Source organism: Porites lutea, chromosome 6 (assembly GCF_958299795.1).
Source record: "Porites lutea chromosome 6, jaPorLute2.1, whole genome shotgun sequence".
Classification (NCBI taxonomy): Eukaryota; Metazoa; Cnidaria; class Anthozoa; order Scleractinia; family Poritidae; genus Porites; species Porites lutea.
In genome coordinates, this window is record NC_133206.1 from 2185579 (window position 1) to 2210871 (window position 25293).

At 39.0% G+C, this 25293-nt stretch overlaps 3 protein-coding genes across 3 annotated transcripts; 1 reads left to right on the forward strand and 2 right to left on the reverse strand.

Annotated features, from left to right (window-relative positions):
- Positions 1 to 266: 266 nt before the first annotated feature.
- On the forward strand, positions 267 to 6418 carry LOC140940878 (astacin-like metalloprotease toxin 1). The gene is made up of 8 exons (XM_073389842.1): positions 267 to 279; positions 1387 to 1476; positions 2454 to 2645; positions 3486 to 3600; positions 4129 to 4313; positions 4747 to 4965; positions 5600 to 5770; positions 6083 to 6418. Exons 1-8 carry the CDS (start codon positions 267 to 269, stop codon positions 6256 to 6258), a joined length of 1161 nt encoding a protein of 386 aa, XP_073245943.1. The 3' UTR covers positions 6259 to 6418.
- Positions 6419 to 10927: 4509 nt separating this feature from the next.
- Positions 10928 to 13180, reverse strand: LOC140941221 (QRFP-like peptide receptor). Its single transcript, XM_073390201.1, has one exon. The coding sequence runs from the start codon at positions 13001 to 13003 to the stop codon at positions 11405 to 11407; it is 1599 nt and encodes a 532-aa protein (XP_073246302.1). The 5' UTR covers positions 13004 to 13180; the 3' UTR covers positions 10928 to 11404.
- A 2687-nt stretch (positions 13181 to 15867) lies between these two features.
- Positions 15868 to 22086, reverse strand: LOC140941578 (uncharacterized). The gene is made up of 3 exons (XM_073390596.1): positions 21828 to 22086; positions 19686 to 20635; positions 15868 to 17119 (listed from the first exon to the last, which is right to left on the reverse strand). The coding sequence occupies exons 1-3, from the start codon at positions 21991 to 21993 to the stop codon at positions 15896 to 15898; spliced, it is 2340 nt and encodes a 779-aa protein (XP_073246697.1). The 5' UTR covers positions 21994 to 22086; the 3' UTR covers positions 15868 to 15895.
- Positions 22087 to 25293: the final 3207 nt, after the last annotated feature.

The window sequence follows — 25293 nt, forward strand, 5'->3', positions numbered from 1 at the left end:
AAAGGGAAACTTTTGGAATATAACGTATGAAAAGATCAGTGGACACTTTTGTATTTAGTCATTACTCACATAGCTGCTTTGATAAAATGAAGTAGCCAAATAAGCACAAATTTTAAAAAAACCAGATTGAATAAACTAATTATGGTCTCAAAACGATCACTGAGATGCGGCTGTAAATAATTACATAAATCGATTAGATAAGACTACTTGAAATTAGAAACAAAAATATGTTAAACGCCTAACTGACAGACCAACAACTTTGAATTATGAGGAAAAAAGGTAACCGAAAGAGATTTACGGTGTATGTTTTATGCATTAGGTTTACTTTCGTATCTTAGACCACCTTTTATAAAATCGTAGCTTGTTACAACTTTCTGAACTATTAATTCGTTATGTCTGATACCGCCAGATGTCTGTTCTCAAAATACCGTTGTCTCGTTTACCCGGCTTCACCGCGAACCATCAGTATCGATAAGAAAAAATATCCTCTGTAACCCAGGATATATGTCTGATTAACATTAACTGATAACAATTAACGACAAAAATAGGAGACTTAATCTATTTTAAAAATTTTAACTGAAGGAAATCTCTCACGAGCAAATAGAGCATCTCTAATTTAGGCGGAGACAAATTACAGTTTTAGCTGCTGGAACAGAAATAAGTAATTTACCATTTTCACATATACCATAATGCACCTTGTTTACTCCTCAAAATTTTTCGTTACCATTGTTTACAATTTCTGATCTCCTAGCCTGGGCCAATTATGGGCTTAGCGCTTTCCATTCAATCAAAACGTCCGGTTTGAACTTTCGGCAACGTCCAGTAGCGAATGGAACAGTATTTTCAAAAATTTCCAAAAGGAATTTTCGGTTGAATGGTTGGCATTTAGGAAATTCAACAGTTTCCGGGCCGGAATTTCTGCAAACTTTTAAAAGAAATTTCCGTACCATTTGACGCTGTTTCCAAATTTTTGAAAGTTTTTGGTTGAATGGAAAGCGCCCACAGTCGGTCAAAGTCAAAATTTCCGGGGAGAAAAAAGGAGCATTATGGTCTATGTGATAATAGTGAACAACATTAACTTAATTACTTGTTGCTAAATAATAAAGACTGCTATTGCTGTGGTTGTTGTTTAATGTTGGGTAGCCTGCGATCATGCTCTCCCTTTAGTTAAAATCTTTGCTTGTTGGCACCTAGCGATAGCTGTAACTAGTTTATATCAGGAGCAAGAATTAGCACTCCCATTCGGTTAGCGCACGGCCCTTCGTTTGTGGGCTAGGTTGACCATTGCCGGTCAATCGGGAAATATATATTAACATGCCGGCTATAGTAAGCGTGAATTGACTTTGGGACCTTACGCCCGGCATTTTTCTTATAATCGGTTTACAGGAATATCAAGAAGAAATGGGACAAGGAAGCTGTTTAGACTCGAGAAGCAAGATGACGCAGTGTTAAACAGCATTGAAGGATTGAATACTGGTCTGTTTACAACACTGCTTTGCGTGGTTTGTGTGGCATTACTCCCCTCCCCCACCCCATTAGGAGCTTACGCAAAAAAAAAACGGCGACGGCAACAAAAACGGCAAAAAAGCAATAGATTTAAAGCAAAACAACAACTTTGCACGTGCATCGCGCATTTTTGTACATAACTTTGCCGCACTGCATGACTACGATGTGCCGAGAACTGCGCATGCCTCATTTCACGTTTTGTGGAGGATGTGAACAGAAGACCGACAACCACTTTCTTTTTCTTTTCTTGAACTTCGATATAGTCTTTTACAATTTAACTCCAGAAAAATGTACCAACATTTGTCGAATTGAACAAGATGGAATAAGTTTGAAGCCGTCGCTATACATGTAGTTGTTGCTTAAACTCTCTACCATGTGCCGTAAAGAACGGTGTCCGTCAGAGTGCGGTGAGATCAGTATACGTATTTTGAGCCAGCCAGGTGATATCCCATAGCAACACAATATAAAAACAACTGAAAAACGTCTTGCTACACTTAGATGAAAAATGTTCAGTATATCTCGGCACTTTCCTAAGCGCTACTACTGCATTTCAATCATAAAAATGCAGTGACTGGTCTCATAGCAGGCATGCGCATTCTGGCCACGGAGTCTTAGTAAAAAAAGTTGGTATGGAAACTGCCAGATGTAATTGCCGCATTTCACTAAGGTCAAGTCATTTTTTGAACAACCACGACAATACCGTTTTTTTTTTTAAACTCTATTTTATGGACGAGTAGATGTACCTTACAAAAAAATGACATATTAGATAACTATAGAGTGTTGTATACCGTCTTGGTTGGCGGCCATTTTAGCCTACTAACTGCACAGATCGAAGCTCCAGAAGAAGAATGAAGGTAGCAGATTTTGATGTTATGTAGAATTAGAGGAAGAAACGCCAAATTTTGACCCATGGAAACATAACCATACCTTTTTTGTTGGTATTTTAGATATTCGAAATAACCTTTACGAGGCGGATATCGTGCTGTCTGATGAAGAAAAAAAGCAAGTAGATCAACGTGAGGAAGGCGATGCAGACGGACCCGGGGCAGCCGAGGATCTCATCAAAAGAAATGCTGTTAGAAACAGACAAAAGTTGTGGAAGTCGCGAGTTGTGCCCTATAGAATCTCCCCCGCTTTGTGTATGTTTCATAACAAGTTAACAACTAACTTAAGTTAGGCAACTTGTCAAGCAGAAAATCTAATAGGTCTCACTAAAAACCGAAAATGACAGCTGCAGTTCGTAGCTCGATTGAAGTCAAGGCCGCCTGGATGTCCTGTTATTTATACTCTAATAACATTTATCCGTTAACAGGCCAGAGGCAACCCTCAATATACAGTGTAACCTGTTAGGTGGCTAAATACCCGCTCGGGTTTCTGCTTAATAAAGATACACTTTAAGTTTTAGTATGAATCAAAACCACGGTTGTGAGTGCTCATACCACTGACTTCTCTCCACAGTTCACGGGTCCCCTACTCACTTTCTAATGGACTCTTACTGTTACCTTTCACCACGCTTTCTACACTCTCTGAGCCTTCACTGCACAATCTAGACAGGGGGGTCATATGTCTTGTTGATGTGGCATTTCAATGAGGCCTGTTCTTGCGCTAAACCAATCATTCCTTCTGTTTCTTGCCTTTTCTCTGCAGATATCCATTCCACGGCCGTCAAAATTGTCCATCCCTGACAAACGCACTATGTCGATGAACAATAAGGTTTCTAATTCTAATCGTTTAATTACCTCACTTTCGTACAACTTCTTTATATGTAGTCATCCAGAGACTCTGTCATTCTGTCCGCAGTCCTTTTCCGTCATCATCATCAATTTTATTTGTTTGAAATTCCGAAAAACGTTCCAGCAATAAAGACTTTTCCAATCAGAGCCCAAATGAACGAAGATAGATTTTACTGTACTCGTTTGTTTATTTATTAATATCATTTTATCCTTCTCTTTCTTTTTTTCTTTTTTAATCCTTTGCAGATCGTGCCAAGAGCGTCATTATGGCAGCCATCAAAGAGTTTCACCGACACACTTGTTTACGCTTCAAGCCTCGCGGGAAAGAACGATCCTGGATTCGGTTCGTAAAAAGGCCTGGGTAAGAATTTAAAGCTCCCAAAATCGCCCTCATCAAATCGACTGGATGCCAAATTGATCCTGTCTCCATGTTTTGGCGACAAAAAAATGTCAGAAAAATATTGAATATACGCGATTTTCATATATTATTACATGTTTTTATGAAGGGCTTTGCTATAGTGATCAGAGGAACTGGGACTAACCAAATGGTGATCCAAGTCGCGTCCTAGTTATCGTGAAGACAAAGATGAACTCAGATCACTGCTTAAAATGAGTAAAAGCAATAGAGCCATGGCTCTTGGTAAAAGACAAGAAGAACCCATGCATTCCTCGGTCTAACCCAACGTCCACAACATGATCCTTTGAAAAATGAATGATGTAAGGCACTGGCTGGTTCACATATCCGTCATCCATTGTGAGGATCAAAAAAAACCTTACCTATCTAGTTTTCAACTAAAATATAACCTCAAACACGTTTTCATTGCGGCTCAATAATCGAAAATGTTCTAGTTTTTTTCTAAGTTAATAGTCGCCATTCTAATTTTCTTAGATGTTGGTCTCGCGTAGGTAAGCAATTCTCTTCAACTGGCCCTCAGCTCCTCTCTGTAGGTCCCGGATGTGATAAGAAAGGTATAATAATGCACGAGTTAATGCATGCAGTTGGATTTTGGCATGAACAATCCCGCACAGACAGAAACAAGTACGTGGAGGTACTGTGGGAAAATGTTGCCAAAGGTTAGTTTCTCCTTTCAAACTAGAAATACGTACCATCTCGCAAACCAACCGGGAATAACCTGTCGTGAGGACTGTCGCTTCCTTCTCTCTTATTTTCTTCTTTATCTTGTTTCACTATCCTATCTGATTCCTAAAATTTGTATCTTTCCAAGCATATTTAGCAGTATTTCGGTTTTCCGATGAAAAGAAAAACAACAAACGGCATGCAACTCGGTTTCATCAACAGATCGGTATATAAAGCTGACCAGTTTTTGATCCATCGGCCATGTCGTCGGAAAAGCTCCAACTGGAAGTTAAGATTTTATCTCGGTGTAGCACGAATTCAAAGGTAGATTTCCAGGAAAAGAGCAAGTTCAGTTGTGAAGGTAAAAGCCGAACAGTATTTTCTGCTCATCATTTATTTATTCATTTCATAAGTTTTTTTGTTTCCCAGGTCAAGCTCACAATTTTAATAAGTATTCGCACGGTAAGCTGGATTATCTTGGTGCCATGTACGACTTCCAAAGTCTGATGCATTATGGGAGTCGCGCCTTCTCCAAGAATGGCAAGCGTACTATAAAAGCTCTTAAACAGCCCGGCGTGGAGTTTGGTCAGAGGAAAGGTTTTAGTGAAACGGACATTCAGCAGCTCAATGCACTGTATGATTGTAAAAGTAAGTAAACCTGGGCAGTTTAGAAAAACAAAATGATTGGAATGCTGTTGCCGATAGCTGTGCACCGTCCATGCAAGTCCACAAAAACATGAAACATGCATACTTTACATACATACATACTTTATTGTTACCTCCCCAAAGGGGCTTTTCAGGAACAATGGCAGCGTCTGACGGGATAAGTTTGAATGATTAACCTCTGCGATGAATAGCTAAGATACAACATACAATTCAAGTTCTTCTCAATTCTGTGACTTCGCGTGTGCTAGCCCCAAGTATCCTTTAGCTTCTATAGGACTGAGGCTATATGAAGGAATGATATGAGCCAAAAAAATTAATTTACCAAATAAAGAACTATTGGTGTTGAAATAATCACACCCACCTTAGAATTGAGCTTCTAGAAACAGCACAAACTTCAATGCAATGTACCTCCAAACCACGCACGATAGCTCACGGCTATCCTCAGTTTACAATGTTTTGTTTTGGAATGCCTGAAATAAGCGGATCGTTATCTATTTAAAGCTGCAGAGGTTTTACAGTTCTCTACGCGTGTCCTGCTAAAATGTGCTGATTGGAAGTAATAATCCTTCTTCATAAGCTGTCATAAGACAGTAGTGTTTGTTTTGAATTCGAACAGCTGACAGTTCACATCCTTGGAGCTCGTGGACAAAGTTTGGTCCTTGCAACGACCGGTGCCAGAAGATACGACAGAGATTCTGCATGTCACGTGATCGGAATCAGTGTTATGGGGTGGGTACCTATGGAATCCAAAAACAAACAGAAACATGTTCGCTTAACGAGTGTTATGGTAAGTCCGTATTGTGTTAAATGGACCATTGGGTGTGACGTAGATAAAGTGACGTTTGAACATTTGCAGGAGCCTGATATCTGAGTATAGCCGCTGATATAAGCAAATCTCCCTTGTCCTTATGTATATTTTGTTGATTCAGAGGTCTTCGCATCTGTGGCATTTGTCAGACATGAACTGATGATCCTTTATGTCCCTCCATACAAATAAGAGTGCAACGAAACTTTAACGACCTTCTGAGCGATTTTTCTCAGTGTTATCACCATCATCATCATCATCATCTAATGGGCATGAATTATTTTACTTTTGTAGCCCCCATACCAGGTCACTGGGGTCGCTGGTCATCTTGGTCTTCTTGCGGTGTAACTTGTGGACCTGGCCATCGTTTCAGGTCGAGGCTGTGTGACGATCCACCCCCAAAATATGGTGGGACGAAGTGCCTTGGGACACGTGTACAAGCTGAACGTTGCTGGAATAAAAACTGTTAAAACAAAAACAAAAACAGCCAAAAAAAATTATTGAAAAATAGATGTTTTTTTTCACGTGCATTCTGACTTCCAGTCCTCTAACTTTTACAAAAATAACAGTGTTGGTTGTTGTCTCTCAGATTGTCTCCATCAATTTCATCAATCTATTTTTGACACAACACACCACAAATGGTCTCCTCACCTTTACTTGAAATTACAAACAGTCGATTCCTCTTATTCCTAAGTATTATAAACACTACGGTTCCAAAGCTTTAAAGCCACGAGATAGAGGGAAGTTTAGTTAAGGGCTATTTAGACTGTCAAGTTAAGCTGAATATGATATCCTCAGCATTCTCGCGCGGCAGAAAACTATAAAAGTAAAACTTATTCCCCTTATTAAGTTTTCTTTAGTATCATAATTCTCGCTGATATTTTTATTCAGTACAAAATGGTACTAGACTCTGCAATCAATGAGAGACTTATCCAAAACACGGAGCTAACAATACGTGCAGTGTTACAACAAACTTTTTATCCGGCGTAATATTCATCATGTAATTAATTCATGAGAAGTTGGGTGTCGTCAACACGAGCAATCGTAATAGCCTGTTTATTTACTCAACATGAGAAACGCAAGATGTACGCATTGCGTTTCGTCGAGTTTTAGGTCACTATTGCTGACCTTTGAAAAAATCAAAGCTTTTTGTTTGAATTAAACCAAGACGACATAATGATCTCTTCTACCCATATTTTGTCATCTTGTATTTTATAACATTACTGTCGGTTTTCATTTTTTGTTGTCTACAATAACCAAACTCAACCTCGATTAGCTGTTTTAGCAGCCTTCATCACCCAGTGTTTGTTTCCTGAGAAACCACGTGACAATTCTTTAAGAATATTGCAAAGATGGTACGGGTATATCTAAGGTCCTTTGCTCATTAATAAACGGCTCTACATAAAAAGCTGCTAATATGAGTATAAGTACATTTTATTTGTCATGTCGTTTTCTCACTCTTTGCAAAAGAAATGCGGCATTCAGTGGCCCCTTTTTTAACCTACTTTAGCTTTCGTGTTTCGACAGATTACCGTAACCTACTTTTCCATTACCAATTAGTCGTTTAGTTTATGGGTCTTATATGTCTCATAAATTATCCCTAACCCAGCAATACGACTGAGTTAAAAGCAAAAGCCAGACTTAACAGTAGCGTTAATAAACCGAATTTCTTCTCAGTCTCTCGGAAAGCAACTAGCTAAAGTACCTCTGTAAACTATTTTACTTTCCTGCACTTGACTGGAAAAAAAAAACACAATGAAATCAACGTACCTTTTTTTCTTCACCAATTTTTCTGGCATTTCTCATGATTTCTACAACATGAAAAGGTGGTTTTAATTTTGAGTTGATACAAAAAAGATCTGAAATATTTCTTGTCCAAATGAACGCTTTTTTTGGAATAGTACATTTTTGTATTTGTGTTAAGCCTGGCCCACAACTGTCAAGATGTTATTTTTTATTATCTTTCCCCTTCTGAATGGTTTTATTTTCCGTCTTCAGATGAACTACGATGATGCTTTACCCTTGAACAAGAACTTTCGTCATTGAAACTTGAAAACCTTACAAAGCAGTGTTGTTATTTGAATTCATTTTTGGTCCAAGATATTTATCATTATTGAAAACTGAATCATTGGATAATGCAATTCTAGAGCTCTGATTGGCTTAGCCATCATGGTATATGCTCAAGAGCCATGATATGGTATATGAGCATTTATACCATGTTCTCCAAATATGGTAACTGTACGTGTCTGCTCAAAATTAAAAACAAGCTGAAAATCGGTTGTTTTTACAAATAAAGTCAGGAAGAACTCTCGATATTTTGTGGGCGTTTTTAATAAAACAATGATTCTACTCGCGCTTGTTGGATATGAGATAATTATAGCCAACACATATATATCCAACGCGCAGACGTGGAATAATTGTTAAATAAAGCCTACTTTTCACTGGCCACGCAATAATAAAGTACCCGAGCACGTAAGCATAAACAGTCCTGAATCACTTGAATACTGACAACAGCACGAAAGTAGGCGCAAGAAAGGGGATATTTCGATCCTTATGCTTGTGTCTCAGCCCTTTTTTTTCGTAAATGAAATGAAGATTCTTTCTCTCCGACTGCTTTCCGCATCGCTAAAAATCAGGCTTCAATAGAAAATAAACGCCGCTAGGTGAAATTTTCTAGAGTGCTTATTTTCTTTATTTTTCAGGCCCGTCCTTTTGACCCTTTTTGACAGCAAAACTTGACAAAAAAATGGACACCTGAATTGATGTAAGAAAAAATGTTTTTTTTGTAACAATAATCGTTTGATAAAATAGAGGCAGCGTGGCCAAGTGATCAACGCATTGGACTCGCAGTCCGGCGGTCCCGGGTTCGTGTTCCGCTCAGGCCACTTGCTGGATTTGTTCTTGGTCGTCCCGAGTTCAAATCCTCGGCCACGCTTGTAAATAGCCAACTGGTTGCCTCCTGCCAGTTGGGGTTTTTAATTCTGTTGTACTTGAATTATTTGTCGTGCTACTGCTGTGTAGCACGGCAAGCTTTGCCGTGCTACAAGGCAGTAGCTCGACTTGGTTTTAAACGTCGCGCCACTGCCGTGCCGAATTCAATTCACAGATTATAAATATATTAGAATACATTTAAAAGTTTGCTAAACCGTTTCTTTATTTTTGTGTTTTGTTTTCCACAACAGCCATGTTACGCCTAAATTAAGAATGGGTTATAATTTATTTGAGTTTTTTCTTAAAGGAGGTTTTAATAAGCGGGCCCAAAAGCAATAGGGGCTTGTAATTACGCTTTACGCTGCTTTACTGCCAGCTGTTTGCTGTGTTAAGTTAACACTTATTAAACTTTAATCAATGCATTGGTGGCCAAAGGTAAATTCACGAAATTTTCCAAGTTTGTAAAATACCCAGAAATAAACAAGTATCATATCAAAGTAATGCTCAAGATTTCTCATTTGAATGTGGCATCTTAAGATTTCGACCACAGAATCAAAAGTGAGTTTAACACATCACCTTGATGTTCTTATGGGACTTCGTGCAGTGAAAATAAATTTATCGTTAAATTTTGCATTATGATCTTTTATTGTTTTGATAAAATGGTCCTAAATAGTTTGATAAGCCAAACAATCAGTTTTGCCGACGAAAAATTAAAGCTTTCATTTTCGTCGTAGAGAAAGTATCTATTAAACAGTGGGTTAAGATGGGTTTAGCCGGATGTCTTTTATACCTTTCCATAAAATCGTTTTCCATAAGTGGGTCTTGTAAATGATTTGCGTGTCATACTATTTACATTTTGCTCAAAGATCGCTCACACAAATAGTACCAACTATACGCTCTATAAGCTAAACTTCTTTCCTTTTAAAAGCCAAAACCTCTGGCAGGTTTTGCATTGACAGGGAGGGTTAACATTAAAGCGAAAAAAAAAAAACGGGTTACATCTTTTGATTGCAAGTTCTTGGACTTTCTCCTTGCACTCAGTATTTTAGGCTCTTTTTTTCTTGACAGATAACATGTCTCTAGATTTTTTTCTGGACTCTAACATCGAGCAGTGTTACCTATAACAGCTTGAAAAAAAATATAAAGAACAACACAGGGAGATGGATAATTTATATAATACCTCCTACACAGTATGAAATTTAATGTCGATTCATTTTGCGTGTTTAAAGAATACATAACGATTTGACGAATTATGAAAGAAAAGTGACAAATGAGGTACTATTAAAATTTTCTCCTTTTATTAAAAGCTGCAAAGATGTCGTACATTTCCTGTACTACGCTACTAGAAACTTTGTCTCCAATTGCAGTGTGGCACGTCAAATAGTTTTATTCCATAACACGTTTTGACACTATATCTGTCTTTTAAAGGCCACCTCCAAACGGTGACAGAAAAATAAAACACTGCCGTGTTATAGACAAAAGCGCTCACTTGTAAATCTCGCTCAACCATACCGTCTTCACCATTACGTAACTTATTGTCTTCTAAGTAAACAAAGAGCATCAAAGTAACTAAAAACTATTACAATCAAAATACAAGCTTCTTAGTTCTTTCATCACTATATGTATCACAAAAGGGAAACATAAAAAACCGAAAAATTCTGAGGTACGACTCTTTAGATCAGAACCTCGGTACTTAGGCCATAACTTGTACTTTCGAAACATCTGCAATAAATCTTTGGATAACATGCATCAACTTCCGTGAAAATTCAATCCTATAACTATCGAAATAAATTTTGCCAAGTTTGGTTGGAAAAAGAGAAACAGGTAAAATTATCGATGATGTTTTCTGTGTTACAATAATCATTTATTGTTAGTAGGTTTTGTTGTTTTTTTTTCTTCTTTCCTGCGGCTTTATAAGTTTTTAAACACTCTGAACGTTCCCTCCGGGGAATACGCCTACGGGAAAATTCGGATGGGGGAGTACAGCACGCGTTCTTAAAGCCTGCCTCAATTCCACACCAAAATATGTGATTTTTCTCATCCTATTTTAGACAAAAACTGTCATAATCTAAACCCAATTTCAAACCAAAAAACCTGAGAAACCATAGTGGCTTTGGAACCCCACAGACCCTTATATTTATATCAAGGAGTATTCCCCCCCCCCCCGTCTCCGTCCCCGCCCCCACCGCCCCACGGATGACAGATAATTTTTTGACAAAGCCCCAATCAGAAAAAAAGCAAAATAATCAATCTTAAATTGTAGAGTACAAAAATATGGCTCAAAGAAGCCGAATATGACTGAACTAAACAAGGTTTAATCTGCAAGAGCGGCTTGCGGTTTTCTTTTCAAGAATGATTTATTTGCTCACACAGACGTTTCTTATTATCTTAATTTCAAAGAAAAACTAAAGAATCCTGCCGCCACTGAGCAACAAATGAGTTTTATATAGACTTCTCCCGCTAGTATTTGATTTTAAATATATTCATAGATAAAACTAATGTCTTAAACATGCATTTACTTTACATTTGAAGATAAATCTTGTAAATAAATGTCATTTATTATTATTATTTTACATTTTGTCTTTTCGATTCACTTCTTCTAGGGCGCTCTTGTTTAGTTTGAGATGTATTTATCCCAGTAAAAACATCGCTAAATTTCAAGTCTCTTTTACTTTCCTTTGTATGTCACATAACCGATTCTCTCTCACCTTGCAAAATTAACCGTTCATCCGCGATGTGAACGACTTCACCAAAGTTAACTCTCACTTTTCTCGTGGCCTGCGGCAAAACATTAACACGATCATCATTCTTCTGATCGATATCCTTTTCGTGTTCTTCAATAAGGTGAAACATTTTGGGTGCATTTTCGGAACAAAGCGCGCGGTCGAAGTTTCTCGCTTCGAACTTTGGAATTAATTCCTGGCGCCAGTAATTGTTCCAGAACTCTCTTCTCATCGTGTAATGTTTATGTGGTGAAAAACCACCTTGTTTTGTATTTGGTGCCCGTTTCTTTTTGCGGCGCGTTTTTTCCCGGTAAGGTTTGGTCTGTTTGCGGGTTTTATCGCTATTTTCTTCTCGTTCCGCAATCCTGACGCATGAAACGAGTGCTTTAAACCCGTCACAGGGATTACGGAAAATGTCTTTGCAATAACGCCGGTGAAGAAATACGAAGATAAAAGGATTGATCGCGGAATTGGAGTACACCAAAATATAGCAAAAAACAATGATAGTATCAAAGTACTGATAATATTGTCCTGATCCAAAGTCATGCCATATCCACATAACGTGATTAGGGAGCATACACAGAGAAAACACGATCACAACAATCACAAAAATCTTGACAATCCTCATATTTCTGTGGGCCCTCGCTTGAGTCAATGGCTTTTTGACGTTGCCCTTTTTGTCGCCGCCAATTGCCTTTCTCATTCTTTGTATGTCCCTTAAGAGTTTCTGACTGATCTTGATGTAGCTCGCAGTGATCACGAACAACGGAAGCACATACAACACTATGAAAACTGCAAGGGTAAACACTTTGGGGTGGTATTCTCCCGGCCACTTCTCCGTGCACTTTGCTTTTCCGTCCTCAATCTCGACCCTGAGGATGGCTATGAAAGGTCCAACCAGACTAACACACGCGATCCACAGCATGAGAATGATTGCAAACGCACGCTTGGCCTTCAGTTTTGGTTTTAACGGAGGCATCACAGAGCGATGCCTCTCCCAGCTCATGAAGAGCAAGGTATAAACAGACACCGCCATTAGGATAGTTTGTAATGGGTACACGGTTTTGCAGAGGACGGTTCCAAATGGCCATTGCTTGGCTAGAATCTCTATAAAGTCAAAAGGTACGCTGACTACGCACGTACCCAAATCAGTGGCAGCTAAGTTAAGAATGAAAACATCGGTGATACGAAGACGCCTTCTTTTGAAAACAGCAAAGCATATTAACACGTTTCCTATCAGGCCTGCAAAAGAAATGATGGGAAAGCACATGAGTTGAATGATAGCAAGTCGATCAAATCCTTCTGCGAACTCTGTGCCGTTCGAGATCGGAGCCAAAGGGTCCTTTGCGGTTATGTTTTGGGTTTGACTGCCATTAAGGTTCGAAAAATTCGTTGCACGCATGGTAGTAGGCTCTCTTTCCCAGGGGTAATTATAACGCTGGCTTATTTCTTCTGTTTCATCAACCCAAGGATTGTAATGGTCAGTGATTGAAGAATGAGAGGCAGCTCTCACACTTAGATTGTCTTTATCTTGATGTGAAAATAAATGCCTGTCGGCCATCTGTCTCCGGCTTGAAAAGCAATCGGCACACCATTATAATCTCGGGCGTGCGACGGGCGAATTATACAACACAAAAGCTAAATAAATGTGTTTTGAAACACCCTGCAATTATATTTATATATTCAGCACCGCAAATAACTACCAAAGCCATGCAACGTTCGTCAAATAACAGCGGAATAACCCTTTGGACCCAGTTGATTTTTTTAACGAGAAAAGTGCCACAAATTCTACTTGGAAACGTTTTCTGATACACCAGATAAAAGGCAGATAATCTTTCCAAAGAAGACGTACATGGTTAAAATAACGTTAAAATATTGTTTATTAAACAAGCATCAGATTCAGGCTCTCTCTAATTTAGCTCTTTAATTTTTCTTATTATGTTCAATAAAAAAGTCCCATCCTTTTTTCCGGCTACCCTTCAACATCTGTGAAACCTACACAGCACGGTTTCGATCTCTGCTACAATTTTGGCAACTCCATACTAATAAAACAAAACACAATGCGAAGAATAGACATTTCAATTCGTATTTTGTCATTGAAGCTGTCTGTACTAATAATTGTACAGGTGCCATGTACTTGGAAACTATTCTTTTCCGAAGTAAGAGATGTTTTATTAATTCGTCTTCAGGTTATGGTAATTACTTTGAATTCATATCCATCTGCCTCGGATATGAGCTAACGTTAAAACATCTCTAATCATCCGAACCTACTCTTTTAGAAAAAGAACGAAAAGCAAATTACATGAAATGTCTTTATTTACCAAATTCTCGCGGGCTCGAAATACAAATATGTTAAGAAATAGTTAGCTTTCGAAAGTGACCGGATTAACAGTATGTTCTCCTTATTCACAGTATTTAAAAAGACAGCGTTACATAATACATGACTTATTGGCTTGGTGGAAATAAAGTAATTACAAGATTGCCATGGGTAAGCGCTTGCCAGGCATCTTCTTAAATAACAAGCACTAATCACGAACAAAAAAAACCTTAAGCAATCCTAATAATCGGAGCAATAACGAAAACATGTTTAGTATGGTTTTCTCTCTCTCTCGCCCTTCCCAACGTGGTATCTCGTTTAACCATGCTAAAACTTTGTAAACTACCGTAAAATTCCGAAAATAAGCCCCGGAGCCTATATTTTTCAAAGGCCCTTTTTGAGGGGCTTATATTCGGAAGGGCTTATCTACGGAGGGAAATTTGCGTCTCAAAATCGATTGGGCTAGCCTTATAGTTGGAAGTAAATTTACCGTTTTTGCTTTGTTTTACTTTGTATTTGAGGGCAATTTTCCAATTACAAGCCCCCAGGGGCTTATATTTGGAGGGGCCATTTAACGGAGGGTTTTTTACGTTACAGGTTTGAGTGGCTTATACATGGAGAGGCTTATTTTCGGAATTTTACGGTAATTTTCTGTGAGGCACTGATCGCAAGTTTTTCCAACCTTGTCCCCTGCAGGTTCGAGCTGGAGCGCGTCCATGACAAATCATTTTTCGCTAATAGACGATACCCGGCGCCATCTTTCCATGCGCTGTAGGATCGATGGGTTAAACGCTATGTCACATGTTAATTCAGGGACCAAACAAGAGAGACAATTTACCGATAGGTGTAATCGCAGTCCAGTTTGCTTATTCTATCAAAACGTGACGACGATTTAATAGTCATTCAAAATGAACGGTTCGAATTTCGAAAAGATTTACGTTCTTTTCGTTTGTTGTGAGAACAACTACGGTCGCTACTGCATCCAAATAGTAACAATGATCACCTCCACCCATAATTTGCTATAATTGTCTTTAAGATGAAAATTTCTTCATTTTCTGTTGTCTAGAATAAGCAAACTCGATCGCGATTTCTTGCATTGGCAAATTTTCTTCACTTGTTTGCCCCCTGAGAAACCACACGAAAGTTCTTTAATCCAGTCAGTCCTTAAAGATGACGGGTATCGATCGTGAATAAGGTCTATTCTTCTATTTTCGAATCCCCCATAGCACACCTTGTATACCCCCAAATTTTGCACAAACCATTGTTTTCATAAGCTCCTGGAAGGAATGCATATTCCTTGGGCATTTGAAAACAACAACTTACGCAAAATGTGGAGGGTGAACAGAGTGTTTTATGGGGGATTCAAAACTGAAAGTCAATGGTATCTAGTAGATTATCACTGCCGGAACCTAAAGTACAATCGCTAGAAATTAAATGATTATAGTGTTGAAGGAAGAATGGTAGTGTTGATAATACAAAGTTAAAGCGAGTACACGCACCAATATTGTCATCAAGGAAGTGTGGACATTAGACCAAGAGACATGGAAAGGGAAAAAGCTAGGTTTCTTATGGTACATTATCGGGTATACCAATAAACTGACTTAGATTGCCGCCCCACTGCAATGGTTGTTGTTAATCTAATTGTACCAAGACCAAGTACGGGTAGTAAATCGACGGAGGTAGGTAAGTTTTTGTGCCTTCACTGTTCAGGTCATTCAAAATAAAACTCTTGGCACAACAAATATATAAAATATTAAGCACATATTGGAATCTTGTGCCACATGGCACTGCTATTAGTTAATAGAGAGCTTAAGCAAAAACGACGGACGGCAACAGCTTCAAAAACGTCACTTAAAAAGTGAACTGGCGCTGCTTCAAACTTTATCGCGCTTATTCCATCTCGTTCAATTCGTCAAATGTTGGAAATATTTTCTGGAGTTGAATTCTAAGAGACTGTATCGAAGTTCAGGAAAAGAAAAAGAAAGTCATTGTGTTCACGTCCTCCACAAAACGTGAAAATAGGCATTTTCACTTCGTCGTTGTGCAGTGACGGCAAAAAAAAATGTACAAAACAGCATGATGCAAAGTTATTGCTTTGTTCATCTGAAGCTCCCTAGTAAATAATCATGACACTTTTTAAGACGTTTTTAACAATTGTTTCAATGATATGGACTTATGTTTCGAAACATCACAGTTCTTAAACCATGGCTCAATCACAACAGCACCAGGATCATCCTCCCAGGCTTGCACATCATCAAGAAGATCTTCCATTTGTATTCCGGAAGCAGCACTTTGGAGACATGTTTTGATATCCTCGGGGCTGGTAACCCTTATCTCAAGCACGTGACAAGTGAAACCAAAAGCGGCTGCGAGGTACTTGAACACGGTATACTGCTGACAGTTGCTATGGACACCATCCACAACAACAAAATGACGATCCGTAACCATGGCATCCATAAAACAAGATCGACAGTAAGCCTCAGCTATATTTAGTTCAGCAGCATCAAGGGGAGAACCACCAGCCTTGTGGAACAACTGCCTGGCACTGCAACAGACAAATCCTTGGCGATCTCCAACAGCTTCCACTGAGTTCTCAACAAGATGTGTTTTTCCACTTCCCGGAATACCTCTCATTATCAAAACTATTTTATTCTCAGACTGATTGTTTAGTTCGGTTAATCTTCGAAATCCCCTTTCTATATTTGTGGCACCTACCGATTGAATGAGCTCTTGAATTTCGTTTCTCTCATCATCACAGAGTTGGCCCCTTTCGAATAAATAGTTTAAGCGCTGAAGAAGTTTTTTGGGCAGGGTAGAAGAGAGAGACTTCAGGGAGTTTTCTACTGCTAATATTTTATGGTAAGAACCATCAACATCCCTTGGAAGAAATCTCGAGAAGAGAACGAGGGAATGCGCACTTTGCTCTCCAATTTCATGGTTGGCTTTCACTAAATTTGACAGCTTTTTCTGAATTTCATCACTGACCAGAAAATCATTTGAAGTTCCTTTCATGACTGTCACGTGTGGAACAAAATCACTTCTGTTTCCTTCCAAACCGATCCCAGCCCTGCTGAACTTAAACTTCAGGAATTGCACAAGCTTGAACAATCCTTCGTCAGGCTCCAAACTGGCATATAAAACTCTACCACTGAACTGTCCAAGGCCATTAAATCGCAGTTTGTGGCTCAGGGGAAGAATGGACACCAGTACGGGCTGTACTGACTTGAGGATACTTTTGGCAGTTGTAACATCATCTTCACTATCCAACGTCAACATTAGCAATGTAAGATGCAGTCTTTGGCTTGGAATTAACTTGTACTGCCCTTTAGGTGCTATTTCTGGTTGGATCATATTTTGGATCTGTCACCAAAAAAGCAGTTTTTCTTAGACTATGAGAAGTCAACTATTTTAGGGAAGAAAACTGCTCAGCGAGTAGCCTGTGTACAGATCCCCCCCCCCGGCCCCCGATTTTTCCTGAGGGGAGGGGTCTGTACACAAGCTACCAGGGAGGTAAGGTTCGTACAGATTATTTTGTGGATCCAAGATTCAAGACTTTTTCCAGACGTTTTTCTAAAACAATAATTTCTTTTTCCAGACTCAAGGTTATCAAATAGTTGATCAACAGAGACCTTAAAAAAACACAGGAATAATGCTTTTTTCATGACGCGCTGCAAACGTATGAGCGAGATTAAATACGATTTGACCAGAACGATGGAAAAATTCACTTACGGAGCACCTGTTGCAGCTTTGAAAAACAAATCTCAAGACCTTTTACCATTTTCCAGACTTCATCCAGCCTTTTTTCAAGTCTGGAAAATTGCCGGGCAAATTTCAAGACTCTTTCAATAATTCAAGACTCTGTACGAACCCTGGAAAGTTGATGTCACACTGGCCCTGAAAACGCTTTGCAGAAGCAAGTTGTCCTGCACTTGGATACTGTGCTAACTTTATCACATGTACTACTGCATAACTACCTTAAATCCTCTATTAAGATCCCTCTGTCAAATAAGCCACCCCCTCTCTAATAAGCCCCCCTCCCCTCCCCTCCCCCTTGTTATTCTTCACTAATAAATGAAAGATCGTGTAAACATGGATTGGTTTTTGATCCTCAGCTGCATGACCTTCTACTTCTTGTACTTGAGCTTTTAGTTATTTACAGAGATCTGACACTACCATGTTCGCTAAATTACAGTAAATAAGTCAACCTTTTAAAATAAGCCCTTGTCTCTATTAAGCCCCCCCCCCCCCCCTAAATGTGTTTGAAATAAACAAGACCCCTGGGGGTTTAATAGAGGAGTTACGGTATCACAGTTACTATTGAATAACTAGACCAGGACGGATGTGAAGTTGTGACTGCCCAAACAGCAGGAGTGGTGGTTGTGCTGGGGACTTAGGTACTGGTATGTAGAGATGTGCCATCCAGGCCTCAATAATGATACAGTCGAACCTCCTGTAAGCGACCACCAAAAATGCAAAGACAGGTGGTCGCTTACAGGAGGTGGTTGTTTACAAGAATCAAAATACAGGGTGTTTCTTCCAAGAAGAGGTCCAGGTACATCTGCTTTATGGGAGATAATTTATTGCATGCAATGTCTAAGTAAGGATATGTGTAGTTCCATGTTGTCACTAAACGTCTTGGTATATTCTAAGTATAATAGTGCACCCAGCGAAAATAGAGATCAGAGAATGCATCAAGTGGTTGCTTACAAGAGGTTAAAAACAATGGAAAATTGTTAATTGTCAGGCCCAAAAAGTGGTCGCGGTTGCTTACAAGAGGTGGTCGTTTACTAGAGGTTCCAACTGTAAGGCTTTAACTGGGAAAATTTTGGTGTTTTGGATTGGCAGTTGCTCATGGGAGACAGGCACCTGTGAGAGGTGGTCACACATGGAGGTTCGACTTTACTATTGATAATAATTAATTTTAATGAAGAAAAGGAAAATCATATTTAAGGAACTACGGAGTGAAGAAGAGATAGTGCACGATGGCTGAGGACGAGTCAGTGACTGCAATGATCTTCTTTTATTTAATAATAATAATAATATTTGATAAAAATACTACTAATAAAATTAACAAAACTATTAATATTGTTAACTGAATTATTACTATTATTTCATTGCCCATGTTTGGAAGCTTTTGTGTATTTTAAATATAAAACCCCATTTCAACAAATCAGCCCAGGCAGTCAAAATGTTTTACAAAAGTAGGCAAGATAACCACAGACAAAAGGTGGCAAAGGTGCACATTTGTGTGGTTTGTGTTTAGTATTACTAAAAATAAGTGTTGAGTAGGTGGCAACTATTGCACCAGAAATGGCAAAATTGCCCGCTGCCAGATTACATGTATTTTCCCTGGGCTGAAAAAAATCTTGAATACTTTGCTTTGAAACACAGATCAAGTGGTAGATAAACTCAAAGATTTTTAAGAGAATACTCCACCACAGACAAAAATGTTTGGACCTTAAAGTCTTACAGACAGTGTTCTCCAGATATTTTTGAGTAGCTAGCTGCCAAATAAAAGTAGCATCAGACAATCCAGCATTGAAAGGGTGCAACCCCCTAGGGAGGTCTGGGGGTATGCTCTGCCTGAAAATTTTTTTAAAATAGGGCCTGGAGATGCAATCTGGCGCATTTTGAGGTTTATAGAAAGAACAGGAAAACTGCAATTAAGGCAATAACAGAGCAATACATTTCTAGGTACTTGTTAAGTATATTAAAACAATGAATAAAAGACACAGGAGATTTGGACAGCCATAAGTAAAGTAAGATTCACAGCAAAATGTTTTCACCCTGTTAATCCTCCCTACTGGATTCCTCAGACATTCCCTAGCTGCAACCATTACCTACCCTACCAGCAGATGGAAGGGGTTTAATAATATCATTATTTAGCAACTAATGCACAGTAATAACAGACTATCTGTTTACCTACCTTAGTAATGCTGTTGATTACCTCAGAGTCTGAAATCTGTACAGCAATGAAATAATTTGGACCTTTTTCCTCACGCAGTTGTTCGGGGAGAACAGGCACAGTGTAACTTGATTCATCTGCTTCAGAAAACTCCCTCACATCGTTAAAACTACTATTATCTTCATTTGTGGTTGATCCTCTGAATCTCTCTTTCACATCTAAAATAGTCTCTTTGCTTCCTGTAGAGCCAAAGACTTTATCAATACGTTCCCTTTTGTCCCACACTATTTCTCCAAGGTACTTAAAGTACTGGATTCTGTGTCGAGGTATAGCAAGATCAACAAAATGATCAACTGAAGCAAGGTCTTCCCATGAGAACTCTCCAAAACCTTTTTCCATGATTCCAGTGAAACGATCGAGGTAACCAACCATGAAGTCTTTTGGCTGCAGCTCATCATCCCAAATAATTCTTGATATGACATCACTGGCTGTTTTCATTGGAGGTTTCTTTTTAGAGGGGCAAGACTCCTTCTGGATATCTCTGTTCACTGACCTTTCAGCTGATGTTAATGCTATGTGAGACTTTTTTTCATTATCAGTTGTTTTTAATAATTTTGCCGTGTTTTCACATGTGAGTTGTGAGTGCAGTGATTCATCTACTTTTTCAGTCTTAGAACTTCTTGTCCCCTCATGTTTGTTACGGCACTTGCTTCCAAATCTACATTTTCCTTCCAAGAAAAATTTGCAGGTGTTTTCTACATTTTCTGATGGGCTTTCCTCTGCTTGTGAAGGGTTAAGTTCAGTGACTTTTTGCTTCTGTATCCAGGATGTAGCTTCTTCTACAAGATTGTAAATCATAACTTCCCCTTTCTGTCCCTCCGCACAGCTGTAAAGCAGAGACTCAAGTTCTGTGTAAACTGGTTGACCATCTTGTGTTATGCTGATGGATGGAGGTACCTCTGGATATTTCTCTTGAATAATACACAATAATAAAACATTGAATATCAACAAATTGACTACAGCAAACACGAAATATTGTACATGGTTTATGTCAGCTAAAACAATGCACTCATTATGCCTCTCTGATCCAAATCTTGACCAAATATCAAATATCAGGTTCAGTCCCAACTACATGCAAGCCCTAGGATTTAACAGTAACAATCATTTCTCATACAGAACCATTACCATGTTTGAAAAACAATGGAACCGAAATCTGTTTCCTAAAGCTTTTTTTATCCTGATCAAAATTCCTTGCATGTAAGTTTTGAGTAAGTACTGAGGAATTTTTCCAAAATCTTATTTGCAAATGAGTAAGAACATTGTTAACTTTCTTCATTAGCATCAAGTTTAGCACATGTAAAATGCAACATTTGAAACAGATCTATTTCCCTTCCACTCCTTGTGACCAACTCAGTTTTAATGGAGGCGAGGAAAGCAAAAGAAGAGGAGAGGAGAGAAAGTGAAAAGTACATTTCAAGACTGTTGTGTCACTGCTAAACCTAAAAATTTGCCTTCTGCGCATGCCCAAATGTTTGGAGGCTGATATTTTGCATCTGGAAAAAAGGCCACAGAGTGCTCAACTAACAAATTTAACAGCGATTTGCGAAATTTTGGCCTCTTGTCACTTTTAAACCCCTAAAACTACCTCAAAATTTTGCTTTCTGCACATGCGTGAACTTGAGAGAAGCTGATATTTTGCATCTGAAAAAGGAAGACCACAGAGTACTGGACTTATCAAAGGTGTTTTGGGCGGTTTTTGCTCATTTTAAAAAGCCAAACAATGACCAGAAAACAGCCTGACTCGCTTCCAAAGGCAATTTTTGGGTCAAAAACGTGTGGGTTAATTCAAAATAAAAGAGGGGATTTCTCCCTCTGCAATAATTTTTTCCTTACTTGGGTTGGTAAGATTTCCTGCACCCCGTGGTTCATCCCTAAAAAAATCATGAATCACCAGCGTACTTAATTAAAGGCTTGAAAGGTCAAGGAAATCTTAGGGTTTCAAAGTGACGGGGATAATGAAAGGATTTGGGGAGGTTCAAACTTCATGATTTTGAGATTATTAATTTGAGATAAGACGTTTAGTAAATTTATTGAATATTGCTGAGTATGAAATGAAGAATTATGCAATTTAAGGAGGCTGATAACAAAAATGAAGAATAATACCTGGGATTGTAAAAATAAGGCTAATCTTGGTGTTTTCTTGCTCAACTTTCACTTCATAGAAGACAGGTTGATTATCCGCGCTTCCTCCTCCTGTAGTAAACTGTTCCCCGTAGATTGATTTCAGAGCTTCAACTTCCATTTGCTGTTCTTCTGTAGAGTAATCCATGTTCCTTGACTCACGAATGATCCTTCACAATATTGAAATATCCACAAACATCGCGTATTGAAGTGCCAAAGAGAAAATATTGCGACCGATGGTGTAACTCGAGCGATATTAGTCCCAGGCCCCAAAAATGTACCAACACAACACAACGGTCGGTAGGTACTTCATATATGATTCCTATAGTGTACCGATATATAGATTCTTGGAGTGCAGCCTTTCTCCTAGTGTACCGAGGTACTTGGCTTACTTAGGCACTTGGCTTGCTTCTGTGTTTTGGCGTGCTTGAGTGTCTTGGCTTACTTTTGTGTCTCAGCCTACTTCAGTAACTTGGCGTGCTTGAGGTAATGCATCAGTCAATTCCACCTGCGCCCAGCCCCCCCCCCCCCCCCCCCCCGGGCTGACCCCCGGGCATAAGCATTTTTTTTTGCCTTGGATGGCAAATTCCCGGGGATGGGGACTCTTGAGCTGTCAAATCCCCCGGGGTGGGGACGAAAAAAGAGGGCAAATGCCCCGTCCTCCGTCAACACTGCAACATTTTTCATTGATCGAACAGTCAAATAGTGCCATTTTAAGCATTTTAATGTGCGATTTTTTGTTTCAATTAACGTCTTCCTTTGTAATAGCGCGAGGACTCTAATTAAGACTTCACGCCGCAACGACATGCACCAGCAGTTTATGGTTTTAGTATTGATATAAAATTATTGACATTTTTAGACATTAATAGAGCGCTGTAATGTTATATGTTGTGAATAGTTTTATAAATATGAAAGGACGTTCTTCAAATATATCAACAGAAATTTGATTCAATAACCAAAAAATGTTGATTCACATCGATAGCTACAATTTCGCTGCGTAATTCTGGCTTTATAAGCAATGAAGAAATGCATACATACATGAAAAATCGAGAACATGCCTTTAAAACCCTCTACAATTTATTCCTGTCCTTTACAGACGAGCCAATCTGCTTTTTTTCCAGTAAAACCTTCTTTGTAGTTATATTCTGATGGGAAACCGCGTGCGTGTCAAAAGCTCGGGAACGACCTGGGGGCTGGCAAATGCCCGGCCCCCGGGCAGTGCAAAATTTGCAAATGCCCCACCCCCGGGACTGACAAGGCGGGCAAATGCCCCGCAGTTGCCCGGGGGGGGGGGGGCTGGGCGCAGGTGGAATTGACTGATGCATAACTGGCTTACTTAAATGTCTTGGCCTACTTCAGTGTCTTGGCCTGATTCAGTTCCTTGGCGTACTTGAGTGTATACTTGCCAAGTGTCACGCCTAAGGCGTGATTGTCACACCTGGGGATCGAAAAGTTGGATCTCACGCCTACTCACGCTTGTGTTCCGATTTGTCACCGCTGGTGGAAAAGTTTGAACCATTACAGCATTAACTGACACATTTTGAAAAATATATTACTTATTTAAGGAAACCAGAACCAAAGAGAGAAAAGAAGAGTCTATGTGATGATCGACTTTCTCCGAATTCTCTTTTTTTTAATAGGGAAGTCATTGTTCCTTTGAGTTCCCATGTTCGTGTTAGACGGAACTCTTCGTAACGTCTTCGGAAGTCTTCGGACATCTTCGGATATAATCGGACCCTAAAATCATGTGAAAGTGGAATCCGATCCTTCGAAACTGATCAGTAATAATAATAATAATTATTATAATAAAAATTGATAACAAAGCTAACTATAAAATCCTATTGACAATTAATTTCATCACTTAAAAAACTATTCAGGCAAAGCACGATTTATATTATTCCTTTTGATTAAAAAAAGACACTTAATTTCGGTTGAAAAAATTCATACCATTAAAAATATATCATATATTCGGAAAAGAATTCTATTTAATAATAAAAAAAAACGCTTCATCTCAACTAAACTAAATTATCGAGCTCACGCCATTATCACACACGCTTGGGTAGCGTTTAAACGGCCGTCATCAATGAAATCCCCTTGTGGAAAGAAAGGTTCTATTCCCGGAAGTTAGCCCGTGCCCGAAGCACTGCCTCGCGTGAAAGAGTGCAGTCCTGATGATCTCGCTATTGTCTACTGTTCACTTGTCAGATTTGTACTTCGATCAGCTACTGCTTTTACTAATCTCCTCAACTACCCCGCCAACATGCAATGACATGGAGAAAATCCAGAAGATCGAACGCGCTCTCCAATCAGGAGCCTATGACCTTTACTTCATACGAAGAAGCGTGTGTCAATTTTGTTAAAAGAATTAGTCCTGACAACCCAATCTTCTCTTCAATTCAAAGCAGAATTGTTCACTCATCTTCGGCTTACTGTGCAACTAGCGTTTTAATTGTAATTTTTTATGTTTAACTGACCTGTACCTGCAATTCAGCAAAAGGTGTCAATAAACAAGTCATTCATTCATTCAAAAATTGTAGGTCAAATGAGTCGACGCGGACGGGTGTGTCGCTCGATACCCGACCTCCGATTTGCCACCACGTGACCAAAAATAGCCAATAAACTCACACGAAATCTGAGAGGTGGTTCCCTGTACCTAGATATATTTGTTAATACTAGTTACTTTAACTATAAATATAGAGTGCTCTTGTTATGTATTTAAGGGAGGAGAGGGTGGGAATTTTAAATTTGGGTTCGGAAATGAGGAAACCCATCCCTGCAATGGGAGTGAAATTTGCTAACCCCCCCTTGATCTTGGCCTAAAATATCATGACCCTCCCCCTCTTGTATAAATGATAAAATCTAGTTCTTGTAATACACTAGGGTGAGTCAGTATTATGAAAGCTCAAAATGTATTTCTAATCTGTTCTTTATAATGCCATATACATACATTTTAGATGACAGCATTAAGAGTCCGACTCTGATTCTGACAGCTGATCACTCAACTCTCCTATTTCTCCCAGGTTTTTTTTTTACAAAATAAAGAACTTCTTTTTTGTTCTGTGGGTGAACCTCTACATGATCGCGGACACATATTTGCATGACCCTTCCCCTTTTAACGGCCCATTTTCATGACCCCTCCCTTTTCTGCAGTCTCAAAAAGTTGTGACCCTCCTTCTGTTTCCACCCCCCCCCCCCCCCTGCTAATTTCTGACAAGTCCCTAACGACTTTTTTTCCTCGAAGAAATTAGCTTATGTAACCTACTCTGAAATTCGAGAGTAAATAAAGTTCAAGTGAACCGACCACTGTCAGCACTGTGATCCCCTCTTTTTAATTCGTTTTTAATATAGATAGATAGATAGAAACTTTATTAAAGTGTCAAAGCCGTCTAGCCAGGGAAAAAAGAATCCCTTTACTAATTTGGGGACACAAATTAGGGGAGAATATACA

What these genes read in the sequence shown, in the direction of transcription:
- LOC140940878 (XM_073389842.1), top strand. An exon ending in TAGAATCTCCCCCGCTTTGT is followed by an intron (nt 2,646 to 3,485) that starts GTATGTTTCATA and finishes AATCCTTTGCAG; the next exon opens with ATCGTGCCAAGAGCGTCATT. An exon ending in CGGTTCGTAAAAAGGCCTGG is followed by an intron (nt 3,601 to 4,128) that starts GTAAGAATTTAA and finishes TAATTTTCTTAG; the next exon opens with ATGTTGGTCTCGCGTAGGTA.
- LOC140941221 (XM_073390201.1), bottom strand. Translation starts at nt 13,003, where the DNA reads ATGGCCGACAGGCATTTATTTTCACATCAAGATAAAGACAATCTAAGT.
- LOC140941578 (XM_073390596.1), bottom strand. Translation starts at nt 21,993, where the DNA reads ATGGATTACTCTACAGAAGAACAGCAAATGGAAGTTGAAGCTCTGAAA. An exon ending in CCTTATTTTTACAATCCCAG is followed by an intron (nt 20,636 to 21,827) that starts GTATTATTCTTC and finishes GTATTATTCAAG; the next exon opens with AGAAATATCCAGAGGTACCT. An exon ending in TAATCAACAGCATTACTAAG is followed by an intron (nt 17,120 to 19,685) that starts GTAGGTAAACAG and finishes TTTTGGTGACAG; the next exon opens with ATCCAAAATATGATCCAACC.